General features: G+C 41.4%; 1 protein-coding gene across 1 annotated transcript in view; it reads left to right on the forward strand.

Annotated features, from left to right (window-relative positions):
* Positions 1-14,704, forward strand: part of ctnnd2b (catenin (cadherin-associated protein), delta 2b) — a 221,356-nt gene that overhangs the window by 147,012 nt on the left and 59,640 nt on the right. Inside the window, 2 exon segments of the mRNA XM_022191678.2 lie at positions 9,332-9,464; positions 12,700-12,913. Coding sequence (XP_022047370.2) covers positions 9,332-9,464; positions 12,700-12,913 — 347 coding nt within the window.

A 14,704-nucleotide genomic window follows, 5' to 3' on the forward strand; every position in this document is an offset into this window, starting at 1 on the left:
AGTTTGTCATGGTTAAAGTAAGGGCCTTGATTCTCTTTCATCGTTTTGTGCCTAAGCCATTACCAAACAGAGCTGACAATGATCTGTGCTGTATTTGCCGCTATAGTTAGAGGTGCTATAGCAGGAAACAATTACATGAGTTACATTCAGAGGTTAGGGACCGGAGTGATCAGAGGCAGGAGGCAAAAATATTGGGAATTAGCCACCCCCTTCCTAGAACTAGTTATAATGAAGAACCTAAGCTTCTCAAGAAGTAGTCAACCAGTTACAATTAAATCTAATACCATTTATAATCAAAGGAACCTTGTGTAAGTTGGTTTTTTTGTTTGTTACACTCGCCTTACTGCATATTGAGTTGCTGCTAAACTACTGTTATTTAGCCTAGCTTCATTTTTGTAGTCTGGATGAGGTGGGTAAAATAAAGCAAATAAACTTCTTTCAGTGTAATGCAAAAGCACCACTAACTACATTTCTTGTGCACTCAAATGATTTTTCAATGTACAGCAACATTCTAACCTATCTTTAATGGCACTAATGTAAGTGTATATTTTCCAGTGTCAGAGCAGTCCTTACCCTACTACTACAGTTAAACCTGTGAAGTGAGCGATCGTATCTTAATTGCATGCTGTTCAGCCGAGAACAGATGACACTGGGTTTAGAGAAAATGAAAGACAGATGAGCAAGATCTAGAAACAGAATGAGCACATGCTTTGCATTGCATGGACAATTACATGGACTGTTGCATTTAACCAGTGTTGTCCATCGTTAATCAGTTACTGTGCTAATTGGCGGACCCATCAGCTCAACATGTTGCAGAAAGATCACCATGTGCTGCTGGTCTGAGATGAGTTCGTCGTGTCATGCTAACCAATCCGGCGCTGGGATTTGTTCCATCGTTCTCCGTTCTTTGTTGCTATAAATACACTATACTGTTTTGTTGTTAATCAGCCTCCTGAAGTTTTTCGATGCCCTGCTGAAAAAAATGAATGCAGTGAATCAGCACTCTTGTCAGTTTGTTTCATATTTCCTTTCTTCCTTCGTCCTTTCTTCTTCTTTCTTTCAGTTTACTCTGCAGGTTCACTCTACCTGTCTGCCTCTGTGTTTTCCGTCTGTCTTTCAGGGGGATGAGTCATCTGACGCATCTCCATTTCCCCCACCGACAGTCCTCAGCAGGAACACACACGCACAAATATACCCGACACAAATCGCATAGTTTGCTCTCTGGTTTCAAATCGCTCTATTCCTCAAAAACGCCTGACTCACAGGAAATCCTTTCAGCCCGATATAGCAGGGAGCATCATCTGCCTGCAGCCCTCACATCACAGCGCCTCGCCCTGCTTTCCGAATACATAATTCATAGATAGTTTATTTATTTACTGGGTTTAATTGTTGGTTTGCCTGCAGCCTGGCATCCCGTATTGTGGTGTAAATGTTTTGGCCATGGGTGACACAATCGCACGCTGAAACACACACACACACAGTCCCTCACATACCAAGACAAGTGGTGCTGTGAGATAGCCCACCTGGTTGGTTGGGAACAAAGAGTGGATTGACAGTTTGTCAGTACTTTGTCTCAGTCCACTGAGTTGCCAAATGAAACATTAGTCTCTCCTGAGGGAGTAAAGTCAGACATACACAAGTGTAGATGCACACATATATGTAGGATTATATATATGTGTACCACTTGCTCTCATATCAGCTATTTTTTCTGTTTCTTCCCTTTTCAGCAGCTCGGTCTCTTCTTGACTCTATTTTTCATCCTTATTCTGACTTGGCAAAATTGGAGCCATCTGCAGGACAAAAAGGATAGAAGGACAAGGTTTCAGCTAAGCAAGAAAAAAAGAAAAAAAGAGCACATTGTGTTATAGAAAGCGTAAAAAGTGTCAGAAATGTAAACAAAAGGTCTGGTGAAATTTGTAACAGCATTAATTTGACTATTCCTGCAAGAGAATAACTTACGAGAGTTAAGTCGCTGCAAAACTTCAAATCAAAGCTAATTTTACAAACTGGAAGATGGGAATCCGAGTGCCCAAGTTGGAACTGAAGGAACACTAAATTACATCAGAGAAATTCTAGTTCAATTATATTTTCTATATATTGTCAGAAAATGTTTAAAGAAAAAAAACTCAGTGTTTCTGAAAGCCCACGATGCTTAGTTTGTTGTCGTAGAGGAGTAGGAAGAAATCAAAAATGATTCAAATTTTAGAGATTGGAATTGGAGAATTTTGTCCTTTTTTACTCAAATTGACTAATTATCAAAATAGTTGTCAAATAAGCTAATAGTTGACAACTAATGAATGGCTAATCATTGTAGCGCCAGGCAAACACATTAGAAGATCCACAGACATTATTAATCACTAAAAATATAAGCTATCAAAGCAGTAAAAGCTCCTCTGTTTATTTGTGAAATGTATTTGAATACTTTATATAGAGTTTTTCATTTAATCCCATTTTCATTTACAATGTATGGCAGTGTTGACAATGATTGATGTATTTATTGATCCCTCAGTGATCCTTATTATCTCAATCTTGGGTCTTGTGTCAATAAAACTGACTGTATTGGGGTAGCACAACTTTAGGCCACATATTTATTTCTCATTTTAAACCTATTTAACATAATTTTTATAGTATTGTGTTAATTGCTTCTGAATATAACAAGATGTGCAAGCTGTGATTTTTTAAGTGGTAAAACAAAAAACTCAATAAATATGATTTAAAGCTTCCAGATCAAACATCTTCAAGGGAGACACCCTCCTGTTTAATTCACTTGAACGCCACGAAATTCAGTACCGTAGTTGTCGAATACATTTTTTAGTTCTAGCAGGATTTTTCTGCCTTCCAGAACACAAGCGCTCTCCAAACACGGCGCATATTCTTCTCTTAACTCCGACATTAAAACAGTGCAAACACTCCCTGTGTGAACACTTTTGCCCGAAGTTCACAGATGGCTCAGTAGTATTTGCTCATCCTGCTGTGATGTTGTCACACAGTGTTTGGGACTGGGAGCATCATATCCTCCTGTGTTCCCTTTTTGGGAGACTCACACACACACACACACGTAATGGAAAAGAGGGAGGGAGAGAGGCGCCAAGTGAAAAGTTGTACAGCTTCGGGCTAAAGTTAGTGAATGAATGAACCATTATAGTACAGCTTTCTGGGGCAGAAAACACACTGGAGAGAAGACAGACAGTCTAGTTTCACAACTGTAGATTATTTGTGTCAGAATTTAGTTTTGCTTCAGAGATATAGAATGTTTGTGCGTCACGTTTTGTTGTAGAGTAGTTTAGTGTGTACAGTATGCACATTTATGATTGATGAACATGTATATTTGTTTTGTTTTCTGTTTCTGAATGCCTGAAGGGCTTTACAGTTTAAGCCTGGGGTTGAGTTTGATCTGCTGTGAAGCGCCACTTTCTCTCCGGGGTCGCAACTATTCTGGGCTCCGGTTCTGTCACTCTGTGTGTTTGTGTACAACCCTTTTCTTTCCTGCATGTTTGTGTTTGTTTCTCACCTATCCATGGCTCCTGCCATCTCCAAATGTGCGCGCTCGGTAGTGTTTTTCCTTGTGAACATGTGTGGGTGGGCTGTGTCCCTCTATTCATTCAAGTGATAATTGTTCATTCTGTTGTTTGTGTGAAGCAGCAAAGGCTTGTGTGTTGTTCTTTGTGTGTGTGTCCATAGTGACGTGTGTTACCGCTGCCTTGGAGTTGATGCTTTAGCAAGGAGGCTACTGTGAGACGGAAAATCTGAGGGAAAAAGATGGAGGGGTTGCAGAAAGGACAGCGTGGAGTGTTTTTGATAATAATTATCGTGGAGTGCGCCTAAAAGGGCCACTTTGGCCTTCAAGTGGTGTTTGTTCTTTGGCCACTGATGTGCAGGTAACATTATTGCATGTTGTTTTGATGAGTAATGGAGCTGAAAAGCAGTCTTTCAACCTCATTTTACCGAGGCAGTAGTTGGGCCTTTCAAAAAAGTAATTTAGAAAAAACACCAAAAAGGATGGAGAAACAGTTTGAAGAACAGCAATGCTGATGGGCGTCTCATGTGAAAGCTTCCTCTCAGATGTTAAATAGCTTTTGTTGTCACTAAAATGGTATGAGTTGAGTGGATAGCCCTTATTATTCTGCATGCAGAAAGACATTAAAAGGAGCAGCAGCATTTTGGGATGCTAGCTCAGAGAAGAACCACCCAACAGGTGTAATTTGCACCTCAAATTTTAGTCATTTTAGGAGTTGTATTGGAATTAAATGTGAAGGAAGACAGGTAAAACACAGATATTGTTAGCTTTACTGTGAGGTACACTTCAAAGGGATATCAGTACCTCATATGGCTATCACCTTATAACTAAGGAACTTGTCTGACAATCATCAGGTTTATAAGTTGTCTTTTTCATCTGATTAATCCAGTGACATTGTCTGTACATCAGTGGGTTAACTGCAAACAAGACTGGCCAGTTGTTAAATCAGGATACTTTTATGCTGATTTAAATTAGTTAGTTTACTGTTTCCATCGCAACCATATATACTCTTCTAATGGCAGTGCTTCGAAGAAAAGGAAAGTCGTCACCATGGAAGTGAAATTAGATAGAATAAAACACTTGGAACAGGGCGAAACATCGACGAACGTCAGCCAAGTTGTTAAAACAATGCAACATGTTGTAGCGACCCTCTGTGAGGAATGAGTGAGACTTTATCTGGTTCTCTGGTCATTCATTGAACCTTCAGACAGACTACTGTGGACCGTAGCCAACAGCAAAACAACTACAAAAACCCATAACTCGGCTCCAGAATTAGCCGACGTTCCCAGCTCTCAGCATGGAGCAACACACACACACGGCTTTGTTTACATTTTCACCGGAGTTTCAACTTATGGCAAAAGTTGACTTAAGTTGATCCGCAGAAACGGAACTCTGACACAAGTTGAGGACCCACTGTAGTCGCATTCTGAAGCCTTGAAGTACAATATTTTCCTCCATATTCTCAATAAACAGAAGTACAGCACAGCATATGAATACATAAGTTGCTTTTTACTGTATTTAATGCAGTTATACGTTGTTTTACCAGTTAATCAGGTTAACCCCTTCTATTAATGGACTGATTACATAAGTAGTTGTATTGGCCTGATAAGAGAGGCCATCTGGTTGACTGATTATTAAAGAAGCTTCATGTTTACAGACGTTATCGCTGGTGTCCCACTTTCTAATCACAATGTGAAAAAAAACACAGACATAAACACGCATACACACATACACACGCATGTGACAGCTCGCTCAGCCATAACGTTAGATGTCTTATCAGCCAATTAACCCAGAAGGTGACCTACACAAGGTCATGTCATCCCTAATCCTATTTATTGAGGCGCAGGCTACTGTATGTGCATCACAGCAGTTTGATGCGTGAGTGTTTGTAGATGACTGTGCCTGGAGGGAGGCGGGAAAAGAAGAAAGAGAGTAACGTTGAGATTAGATTTAGAAGAAGAGGGAAAATCGTTAAAGGAATTTAAAGAGAGAGGGGGAAAAAATAACCTTTGAAATAATTCTCTCTCCAATTTCCCCAATTTTGAAACAGTGGGTTTATCCCATTGGCCCATTATGAAACTTAGAGACAAAAGCTTTCTAATCCTGGCTCTTCTGCTCTGCCTTTGATGGCTGGCTGTGTATGCAAGTCAATGAGTGTGTGTACTCTGTGCGTGCGTGTTTGACTTCTATATTAGTGCACTGGATTGTGCATGTGTGTTAGCTAATGCTGCTCTAAGCTGCATGCTGTCCTACGGCGCTCGCTGATGTGTGTGTGTGTGTGTGTGTGTGTGTGTGTGTGTGTGTGTGTGTGTGTGTGTGTGTGTGTGTGTGTGTGTGTGTGTGTGTGTGTGCGAACCTGCGAGTGTTTGTGTGTGTGCGTGTGTTTATGTTAGATTAGACTGCACTGAAATTATCTCCACAGGGACGTTGGGCTGTTGCTGCATCAAGAATAAGATACATCAAAGAGAAACATAACAGCGGAGCAAACGGATGCTTCTGTATGCGGCCCGAACTTCTCCCCACGACTGTCAGACGCATTCGAATCAAAGCGTGAAGAAATGTGCGTTTTTAAAAGCAGAAACCACATGTGCAGAACGTATCAAAAGCAGCGCAGCGTGGTGAAACCAAGTTCGAGCTAAATTAGTATCCAGGAAGTATCATCTCCTCCATCCACAACCCAAGAATGTTAAATCACATCGTGGGAATCAAAACTTTGCCCCAAACAAAGATCCGGTGCCAGTTTTAGCTGCTGGTCTCTAGAAACCGTCGCTGTCAAGGAAAAGCGATAGTTTTGTTGCCGTCGGCCACAGATAATCTGCATCGATGAGCCCCGCCTTCCTCGCTGCTCCCCGTCCTGCTCTCTGATCCCTCACTGGGACTTTAATGTCTCACATCACATCTTTCTCACGTTAATCTGCGTTTCTATTTTCATACGCACACTCACGGATAGGTTTAGTGAGCTTAGTGCATTTCTGCATGTGTTTGTGTGCCTACACGCCTCTAGCACGCCTCAAGGCAAAAGCACCGGTAGACCCCTGGTTACACGCTAAAACCGGAGCAGCTGGGCCAGTTAGAAGGAAGGACTTATCATCACAGCAGGAAGAAGCTCTTACAGGCGCTGAAGAACTACTCAGTATTCTCTTCCCCCAGAGCAGCTGCCATAATGACTCGCGATTGCACCAGAATACATCGAATAGATGCTGTGCACATATTTCTGTATTTATAGCGTATAAGAAAACAGAGCTAAGATGCTGCAGATGGATGTATAGCACCCAGAGAAGATGGAGGAAATAAATAGTGGAATGCCACTTTTATGGTGGGGGCTTAAGGAGAAAATAGGTCATTTTTGTACATGTGTTCTGGTCCTGTGACATCTGTATTTGTTTTGGGAATTGGTCGTTCATGTCGGATGCCAGTGCATTCATCAGATCATCACTGTATCCTCAGCTGTGTTATTTGAGACCAATACGCAAGGCAATTAGATGGCTTTAGTGATGCAACATGAACATTAAATAAGAAGAATTGCAAACATATATAACCTTGGGCTCCCAGCCACCAGCTTCTATACATTTTTTAACAAAAGAAAATGTGTTCCCTGGACCTTCTTTACATAATCTTGGTCAAACCTCCAAGAAGAAATTAAATAAACAATAATTTGTTGTACCTCCAATGACAATTTCCATATTCAGGTACTTTCAACATTTCATCCTGCAAAAGTGTAGGATTTATGGGAAATGGTGTTTGCAATCAGAATAAGGAGAAACTTTATTAATCCCCACACTGAAATCATTTCGTAGCAGTTGACTGTGGAAGCTTGTAAAAGCTTGAGAAGATACACGAGGAATGGCAAAACTTGAGGCCACAGCACATCAGAGTCATCTCTGGCAGTGATGTCTGCAAACTTATTAAAGAACAGAATCATTAAGTAGATTAAAATACACATATGAAGCAAGTCCAAAGCTGAATTTTTAGTTAAATGTCAATGATCCTTTGAATGCAGTTTACTTACTTCTGACAGAGAACTTCCAACAGCTTGGAGATCTTTTCATAGCATTTTAAAATCTCAGTTAGAGCATTAATGATGGTAGTAATTAGGGCTGTCACAGTCCTGAAAATTAAGTTTACAATTAACTGTAACTGAGATAGCTTTGTTTTCATTTTATGCCTCCATTACTTTTACATTACTCATATTAGAATCTGGGCTGCACAGTGTGTAGTGGTTAGCACTTTCGCCTTGCAGCAAGAAGATCCCTGGTTCAAATCCCGGGGTGGGCCTGGGATCTTTCTGCATGGAGTTTGCATGTTCTCCCTGTGCATGTGTGGGTTTTTTCCGGGTACTCCGGCTTCCTCCCACAGTCAAAAAACATGCTGAGGTTAACTGATTACTCTAAATTGTCCGTAGGTGTGAATGTGAGTGTGATTGTTTGTCTGTATATGTAGCCCTGTGACAGACTGGCGACCTGTCCAGGGTGTCCCCTGCCTTCGCCCGAGTCAGCTGGGATAGGCTCCAGCACCCCCCGCGACCCTAGTGAGGATAAAGCGGTGTATAGAGAATGGATGGATGGATATTAGAATCTTTGATGTCACCTTTTTGCTGCACGTCGTTGAATTCTCCTTTTTCATTTGATGTAAAACAAAAACATGCCCACACTGATGCTGAGGTTCTTGGCTATGCTGCTAAGACTATAGCCTTGATACCACTTGATTCTCATTGAAATGTAGTTGGTCAAAAAATAGAAGTATCTGAAAAGAAACATTTGGTGCCAGTGAACTATAGCAGAAGTAGAGGCGGAAAACGGTGGAAAATGATGTGGAAATCATGACTGAGATGTGCCATTTCTGTTGGTTTAGTCCAGCTGCTTTTGTACATGTGAATGGAAATAATTCTAGCAATTGTACAAAATGATGGTAGTCAGCTCAAATAATTGCGATCAAGCAATTCTGTTATCATTTTAAGAGGCCAAGCTCCCAGAAAGCATTCCAGTTCATATCTAAAGTGCTGGATGGTGGTTGGATGTGGGCTTTGTGCAGGCAAATTAAATTCTTTAACAACTAACAGGGGAAACCATTTTCCTGCCATAGACTATACCAGTGTGCTAAAGCATTTACATTTTTCTTATTTGGTAATTAAAGAGGCCTAAGCAAAAGTCCCAGCAATCACATAAAAGTGTATCCAGGAAAGCACTGACTGAAATCACAGAACATACGCACATTTTAAATCTTTGACAGGAAGTATTTACTCTTCATTCATATGCTGATGTCAGATTTGCAAATTACTTTTTGTCTTCCGCCATAATCAAGAGGTGCCATTAATTCATCCTTGACATTTCAATTGCATAATTTCTCCCTTTTCTTACGTTGTGTAATCACATGGTGAGCATTTTGTGGTCAGGGTCAAATATGATGGTGTGTCTAAACAGGCAGGTCTTTAATGCTTTCTCACTACTAAACATCAGCCTCATGGCAAACAGTTAATGTACAAAATTACAGTGAAAGCTTTTTTCCTGAATAATGTCACCTCAAATGAGTAGCTATTATAGATCATTTACACAGAACATCATCTGTGTATTTAGTGTGCCAGTCTTGCCGTTTTCTTTCCTTTGATTCATCTCTTACTATTCCTGCCTCTCCCTCTCTGTCTGTGTCTGTCTTTCTTTTTCTCTGGTGAGCATTTTAAATCAGGGTCACAGTAGGGAGGCAAGCTGCCTAGTAACAGGTTCAGCTACACACAAACACACACACACATCTCTATCTCTGCACTTGTCTGAACATACCATATTTTCTCTCTCTCTCTCTCTCTGTGCGTCTCTGCAGGGAGTTTGGCTGGAGGGATCCAGAGCTGCCAGAGGTGATCCAGATGTTGCAGCATCAGTTCCCATCAGTCCAGTCCAACGCTGCTGCCTACCTCCAGCACCTCTGCTTCGGAGACAACAAGATCAAATCCGAGGTATGGTTCTCTGAAGTGTTTCTCCCCAGAGAAAGAACTCTCAGACATGGAGAAATGGAAACTTTTGCTTGAGGGGGCCCTATATCGCTGTACTACATCACCCCGTTGTTTCTATTTCTGCACATACAAGTGCATGATTTGACTCCTTTTCAGAGTTTAATCCAAGAGAGTTCAATCAAAACACAGACAGAAGTACTCATTTCCTCTAGTATCTAGAGATGCATGGAGATTTGGTGTATTTGATTTATTTTTGGTTGGGTTTGAGGTTTGATGAGCGCTGTTTCATCAGTGCTTCAAATAAGATTCTGGGAAATGAAGGTGTGTGCTTGCTTTAAAATGTGTTTTTGATGGTCATGGAGCAGACGGGTGGCGAAATGTCACTGCAGCATTTCCACAGTGTAGATCTGCACAAATATTCAAGTATTAAGGACAATCAGGATTTTGACTTCCTACAAAATGACTCATTATGATTTTGAAGTTTATAATGCTAGGACACAGGCCATGTAGACACAATCACTCAATTTCAACTTGGGTACAATGCTAAATTTCTCACAGCTGCCAAGTCTGCATACACTGCCTTGAGTGTGGAAGCTTCTCTGTGAGCAGCATAGCTAGCATGTACTGTGATGTGAGGTGTTTTAGAGAGCATCAAATCTTCAGTAAATGATGCAATTAGTGTACAATTTAATTAACATTTTGCCTGCAGGAGATGACATTAATTCAGTTTTCTTTAGGTCTTATTTTGATGCAAATATTTGCAAGCTAGAGCCTGCTGGTTAGCTTAGCTTTTCATAAACATCTAACCTGTCTCTGTCCAAAGGTAATAAAGTTCACATACTTACAAGTTATTTCACATGTTGAATCTATACATGGAAGACTCCTCTTGAAGCCACATATGTTTCTGCTATCATTAGTACAACACCTTCCTTATTCCTTCTGCTTCTTTAAAAACGTGTTGGCTATCGTCTTAACTTAGAGGAAACTCCATCCCATGTTGGTACACCTGCATGAGCTTCAACAGATCTCATATCAGACAGCATTAACTCCTCGTTATGCAGACTAAACCCAGCTCTGGATGTAGCCCCGCCCCTGCATTCCTGTCCTCTACACCTCCATCACTCAGTGTCTTACAGAAAAACTGTTCCGTCTGTCTCCTCAATGTCAGCTCAATTCAGCTCGATTCCACTTTATTAATCCCCATGGAGGCGATGGATTTGAGGGCAAACAAAGTTCTTCAAACAGCAATCAGCCAACAGGCATTAAAAATAGAGCGAGACAGAGAAGGATGAGAAAATGACTGATGAAGTACGGTAGTATTTAGAGCGAGGCTGCCAAAGCTAAAACACAGAGGCCAAATAGTTTTTTACCCTTGAGAAAGATGTCTGAGTGGTGAAATAATGGACCGGGAGATTCGTACGGACGACTGTCTGTTCAGTTTCCGAGAAGAAAATACAATCTAAGAGTCCTGTTGTTCCTGCAGCCAACAAGTAAACTCCTGAATGTACAAACTTATATTTTATAGTGTCATCTATAAATGTCATCTTCCCTACAGTGTTTGCGCTCATGCAGCCCTCATATCTTTTGCAGCCTATACCATCCAGTCACTGTGGTGGTCCAGGTTCATGCCAAACATAGTGGATCCCACCTGATCCAAACTCGTTGACTTTGGTTTTATCTGACCAAGGAATGTTCTGCCAATATTCATCAGGCTTCCGGCACGGTTTCATCTTGCAGCTTTTTTTGCTCTTTTGTGAGCAGCGGTTCTTTCCTTGGACAGCGTCCATAGAGGTTGACTTCATGCAATGTCCTTCACACAGTCTGCGCATCACTGAACCGCCGGTTTCCACAGATAATCCTCGTGCCAAGTCAGCAGCACTGACCCCACAGTTTTTCAAATCAAGGTGTTGTAAATAGTGAACTGTGTGCGGAGTCATATTTTTGTTATGGGTAGCATGGCTCCCTCTGTGCCTCCTAACCAGTGCTGCTGCTGCTGCTGTGTTTCAGCTCATGTTCAGTAGCCTGCTGATGCTCTTGTGCGCTCTCGCATATTTATGAAGTCTCACAGTTGGGTTTCTCACTTGCTCAGTGTTCAGTACCATGTGGAGCCATGTTGCATTAGACACAACCCAGGTCAATGCTGAGAAAACTGCAGAGCTCACGGGTTCTTTTGTAACCTTGTTCTTGCACATAGATTTAACTTGAAATTACACGTGTACTCACTTTTGTTGCCTTGAGGTTGTGCTGTGCGACCTGATTTTCAGTGTAGTCCATCTAACCTGCATGTCTTTAATTATACATAAGCTCAAACACTCTACATTTCAATTTCAGAGTAATGCAATTATTGCAAGATGATGTTCTGAATAATTAAACATTTTAGTGTTATTGCCTAAGTGTATACATCTGTCTTTATGTCAGTGTCTATGTAAGACACTATTAGTCCGTTAAAAACAAAATCAAATAACAGTTTAGGGTCGTTTATCAAGTAGAAATGCTTCACATTGTTGTTCTGAAACAACAAAAAACTACTTGAAGCTCTTGCTGAGAAAAAGTCCTGTACATTTGTTGCCTTGCCAAGTCAAGTAAAGCTGCAGTAATTATTCTGGTGGTTGAATTTAATGGGGATTTTGGTTTAATTAAATGTTATTATAATTGCATAGTGATTTTTTGGCGCAACTCTCATTACGAGGCCTGTTGCTTCAGGAGCCGACATTAAGTTCAGCATCTAGTTAATTTGCAAAACAATCAGTGTCCAGTTTGACATTTTCAGCCTCAGTGCATCAGCAGAACGAGGCGTCGTGCTGTCGTGCCTTCATCTGCAGCACCAAAGGCGCAATGTACAACCTCCTTGTCTGTGTACAATCTCCCTCACTAAAATGACTCTTTTGTTTTTATGGAGAGCAGCCAGTCTGCCCTACATTCTCTTTGTCTAGACAGAGAAAAGCAGGCAGGGCTGCAAACGCGCAGAGGTGCAGTGGCTGATGTTTAAATAAAGCTCGCACCAGTGTAATGGCAGCAACTGTGCCCTGTGTGTTTATAAGTAATAACAAGGTACAAACTTGTACTTCCATAGCACAAAATTTAGATTTTCTTTCTTTGGTTGAGGTTAACAAGCCCCAATATCTTCAGTTACTTCCACAGAACTATTGTGACAGAAAAGTGACAATAATTGCATAGAAGCATCACCATTATTCCCTTTGCTGCCCCCCTCATTCCTCCCACCTTCGTTTGTCCTCAGATCCGGCGGCAGGGTGGGATCCAGCTGCTGGTGGACCTGTTGGACCACCGGATGACCGACGTTCACCGCAGCGCCTGCGGAGCTCTGAGGAACCTCGTGTACGGCAAAGCCAACGATGACAACAAGATCGCCCTGAAGAACTGCGGAGGAATACCGGCTCTGGTCCGACTGCTCAGGAAGACCACAGACGTGGAGATCCGGGAGCTGCTCACAGGTAAAACACCTGCAGATATTTTGATGTTGCACACCAGAGGTGAATACCAGGATGTGAGATGACAGTGTTATAAAAGAAGAATCTATTTATGCTTCCTAGAAAATACACCTATAAGGAAATGGGGTGTGTTTGGCTGATATTTCCTTCTGCCTTTTTCAAAATTGTATTAATGTCACAGATGAAGTTGTAGTTAAATACTAATGTTCTGTTTGAAACACAGCAATTTGCTATCATAAATGTATCACCAGTAGCAGTCCAACTGTTTCACAGAGTGCAAAATGTGTAAATGATAATTGTGCCATTAGTTCAGTAGGTGGCGTGATCACACATTCAAGCCTCTGTTCCTAATCATGGTGCAGATTAGCATTCAACAGGTGGAGAATCAAGTGCTCTTTTTCTGTTTCTTTTGTTTTAATTGTTGGATTTAGGGGGTTTTCCACTGTACAGCTTGAAGCTATTTGACAGTTTCACACATTTTTAGTTCATGTTTGACTGCTTTTAGTCCAACAAAATCAAAGAATGAATAACTGATTTTAAATTTACCCATTGTACCTAAATTCGTATGACGTATGAGGCGGAATTAAGACTATCTCGTTGAAATATACTGTGTATCATGTCTTAAGGCTTAAGTCTGCTACTATCAATGCGTTCACCTACACCAACTCGACTCGGTTCAGGTTGTTTTCCATTATAATTGCGTAGCACCTCATAGTGGGTGGAGTTGTCATTGCACAGCGGCCCGGAAGTCCTTTAACATCATTTGTGTGCTATACAAATGCAACACAACAATGGAGAACATCAAAGTGATGGTATACCTGCTGCTCAGTCTACGGCTTTTTGTCAGATTGAAAGCGCATCGTCGCTGTTGCCAGTTTTTTTTTTTTTACATGGTGGCTTTGGTTTTCATGAAGGAGTCGCTCTTGTATTGTCACTCCCTGTCCAATCAGTGGCCTGCACTCTGTAGACATCACATTATTGGCTCAACTCAGCTCGCTTGGAACCCCAGTCAAGTAGGTACTAAAATGGAACCAGGTACCAGGTACCGCATCCTAATGGAAAACCTCACAAACCCAGTAGAGGCAAGCTGAGTAGGTGCTAGTGGAAAAGCACCAGTAAAGACAATCCAACTCACATTCACACCTATGGACAATTTAGAATTATCAGTTAATATCAGCATGTTTTTTGGACCGTGGGAGGAAACCGGAGAAGCTGGAGAAAGCCCACGCATGCACAGGGAGAACATGCAAACTCTATTGAGAACTGGGGATGTTCTAGCTGCAAGGCGACAGCGCTAACCACTGAGTCGCTGTACAGCCTTAACTAGCAAGATGATATTCCAAACATATAATGTAACTTATACTACAAAGGAGTAACTTTCAGCAGTTTTCTGGTTAAAACAAAGCTGCTTTTCCTTCCTGCACATACAGTCCAGCATGCAAATGTACTGATGCATGGATACAATCAACCTGCAGTCATATCCACTCAAACACACACACACACACACACAATCATTTTCCCTCTCATGGACAGTACAAGTACATTCACACAGCACACAAAACACGCTGTACTGTGCATGTACCCATTTGCACTTGAGCACAAATACACACAAAGACACACACAGCAGAGAATTGTTTACCACCTGCCTGCTTCCCAGCACTCATCAAGAGCTGTTGACTTGTCAAACTGAGCTTCTGTGCAAAGGGCTACACCGCACTTGTATCCACAGCATGTTTGTATTCGCTGTCGGTAAACACAAATATCTTCCACGTCATAAAAAATGCATTCAGGGCT

Source organism: Acanthochromis polyacanthus, chromosome 9 (genome assembly GCF_021347895.1).
Source record: "Acanthochromis polyacanthus isolate Apoly-LR-REF ecotype Palm Island chromosome 9, KAUST_Apoly_ChrSc, whole genome shotgun sequence".
Taxonomy (NCBI): Eukaryota; Metazoa; Chordata; class Actinopteri; family Pomacentridae; genus Acanthochromis; species Acanthochromis polyacanthus.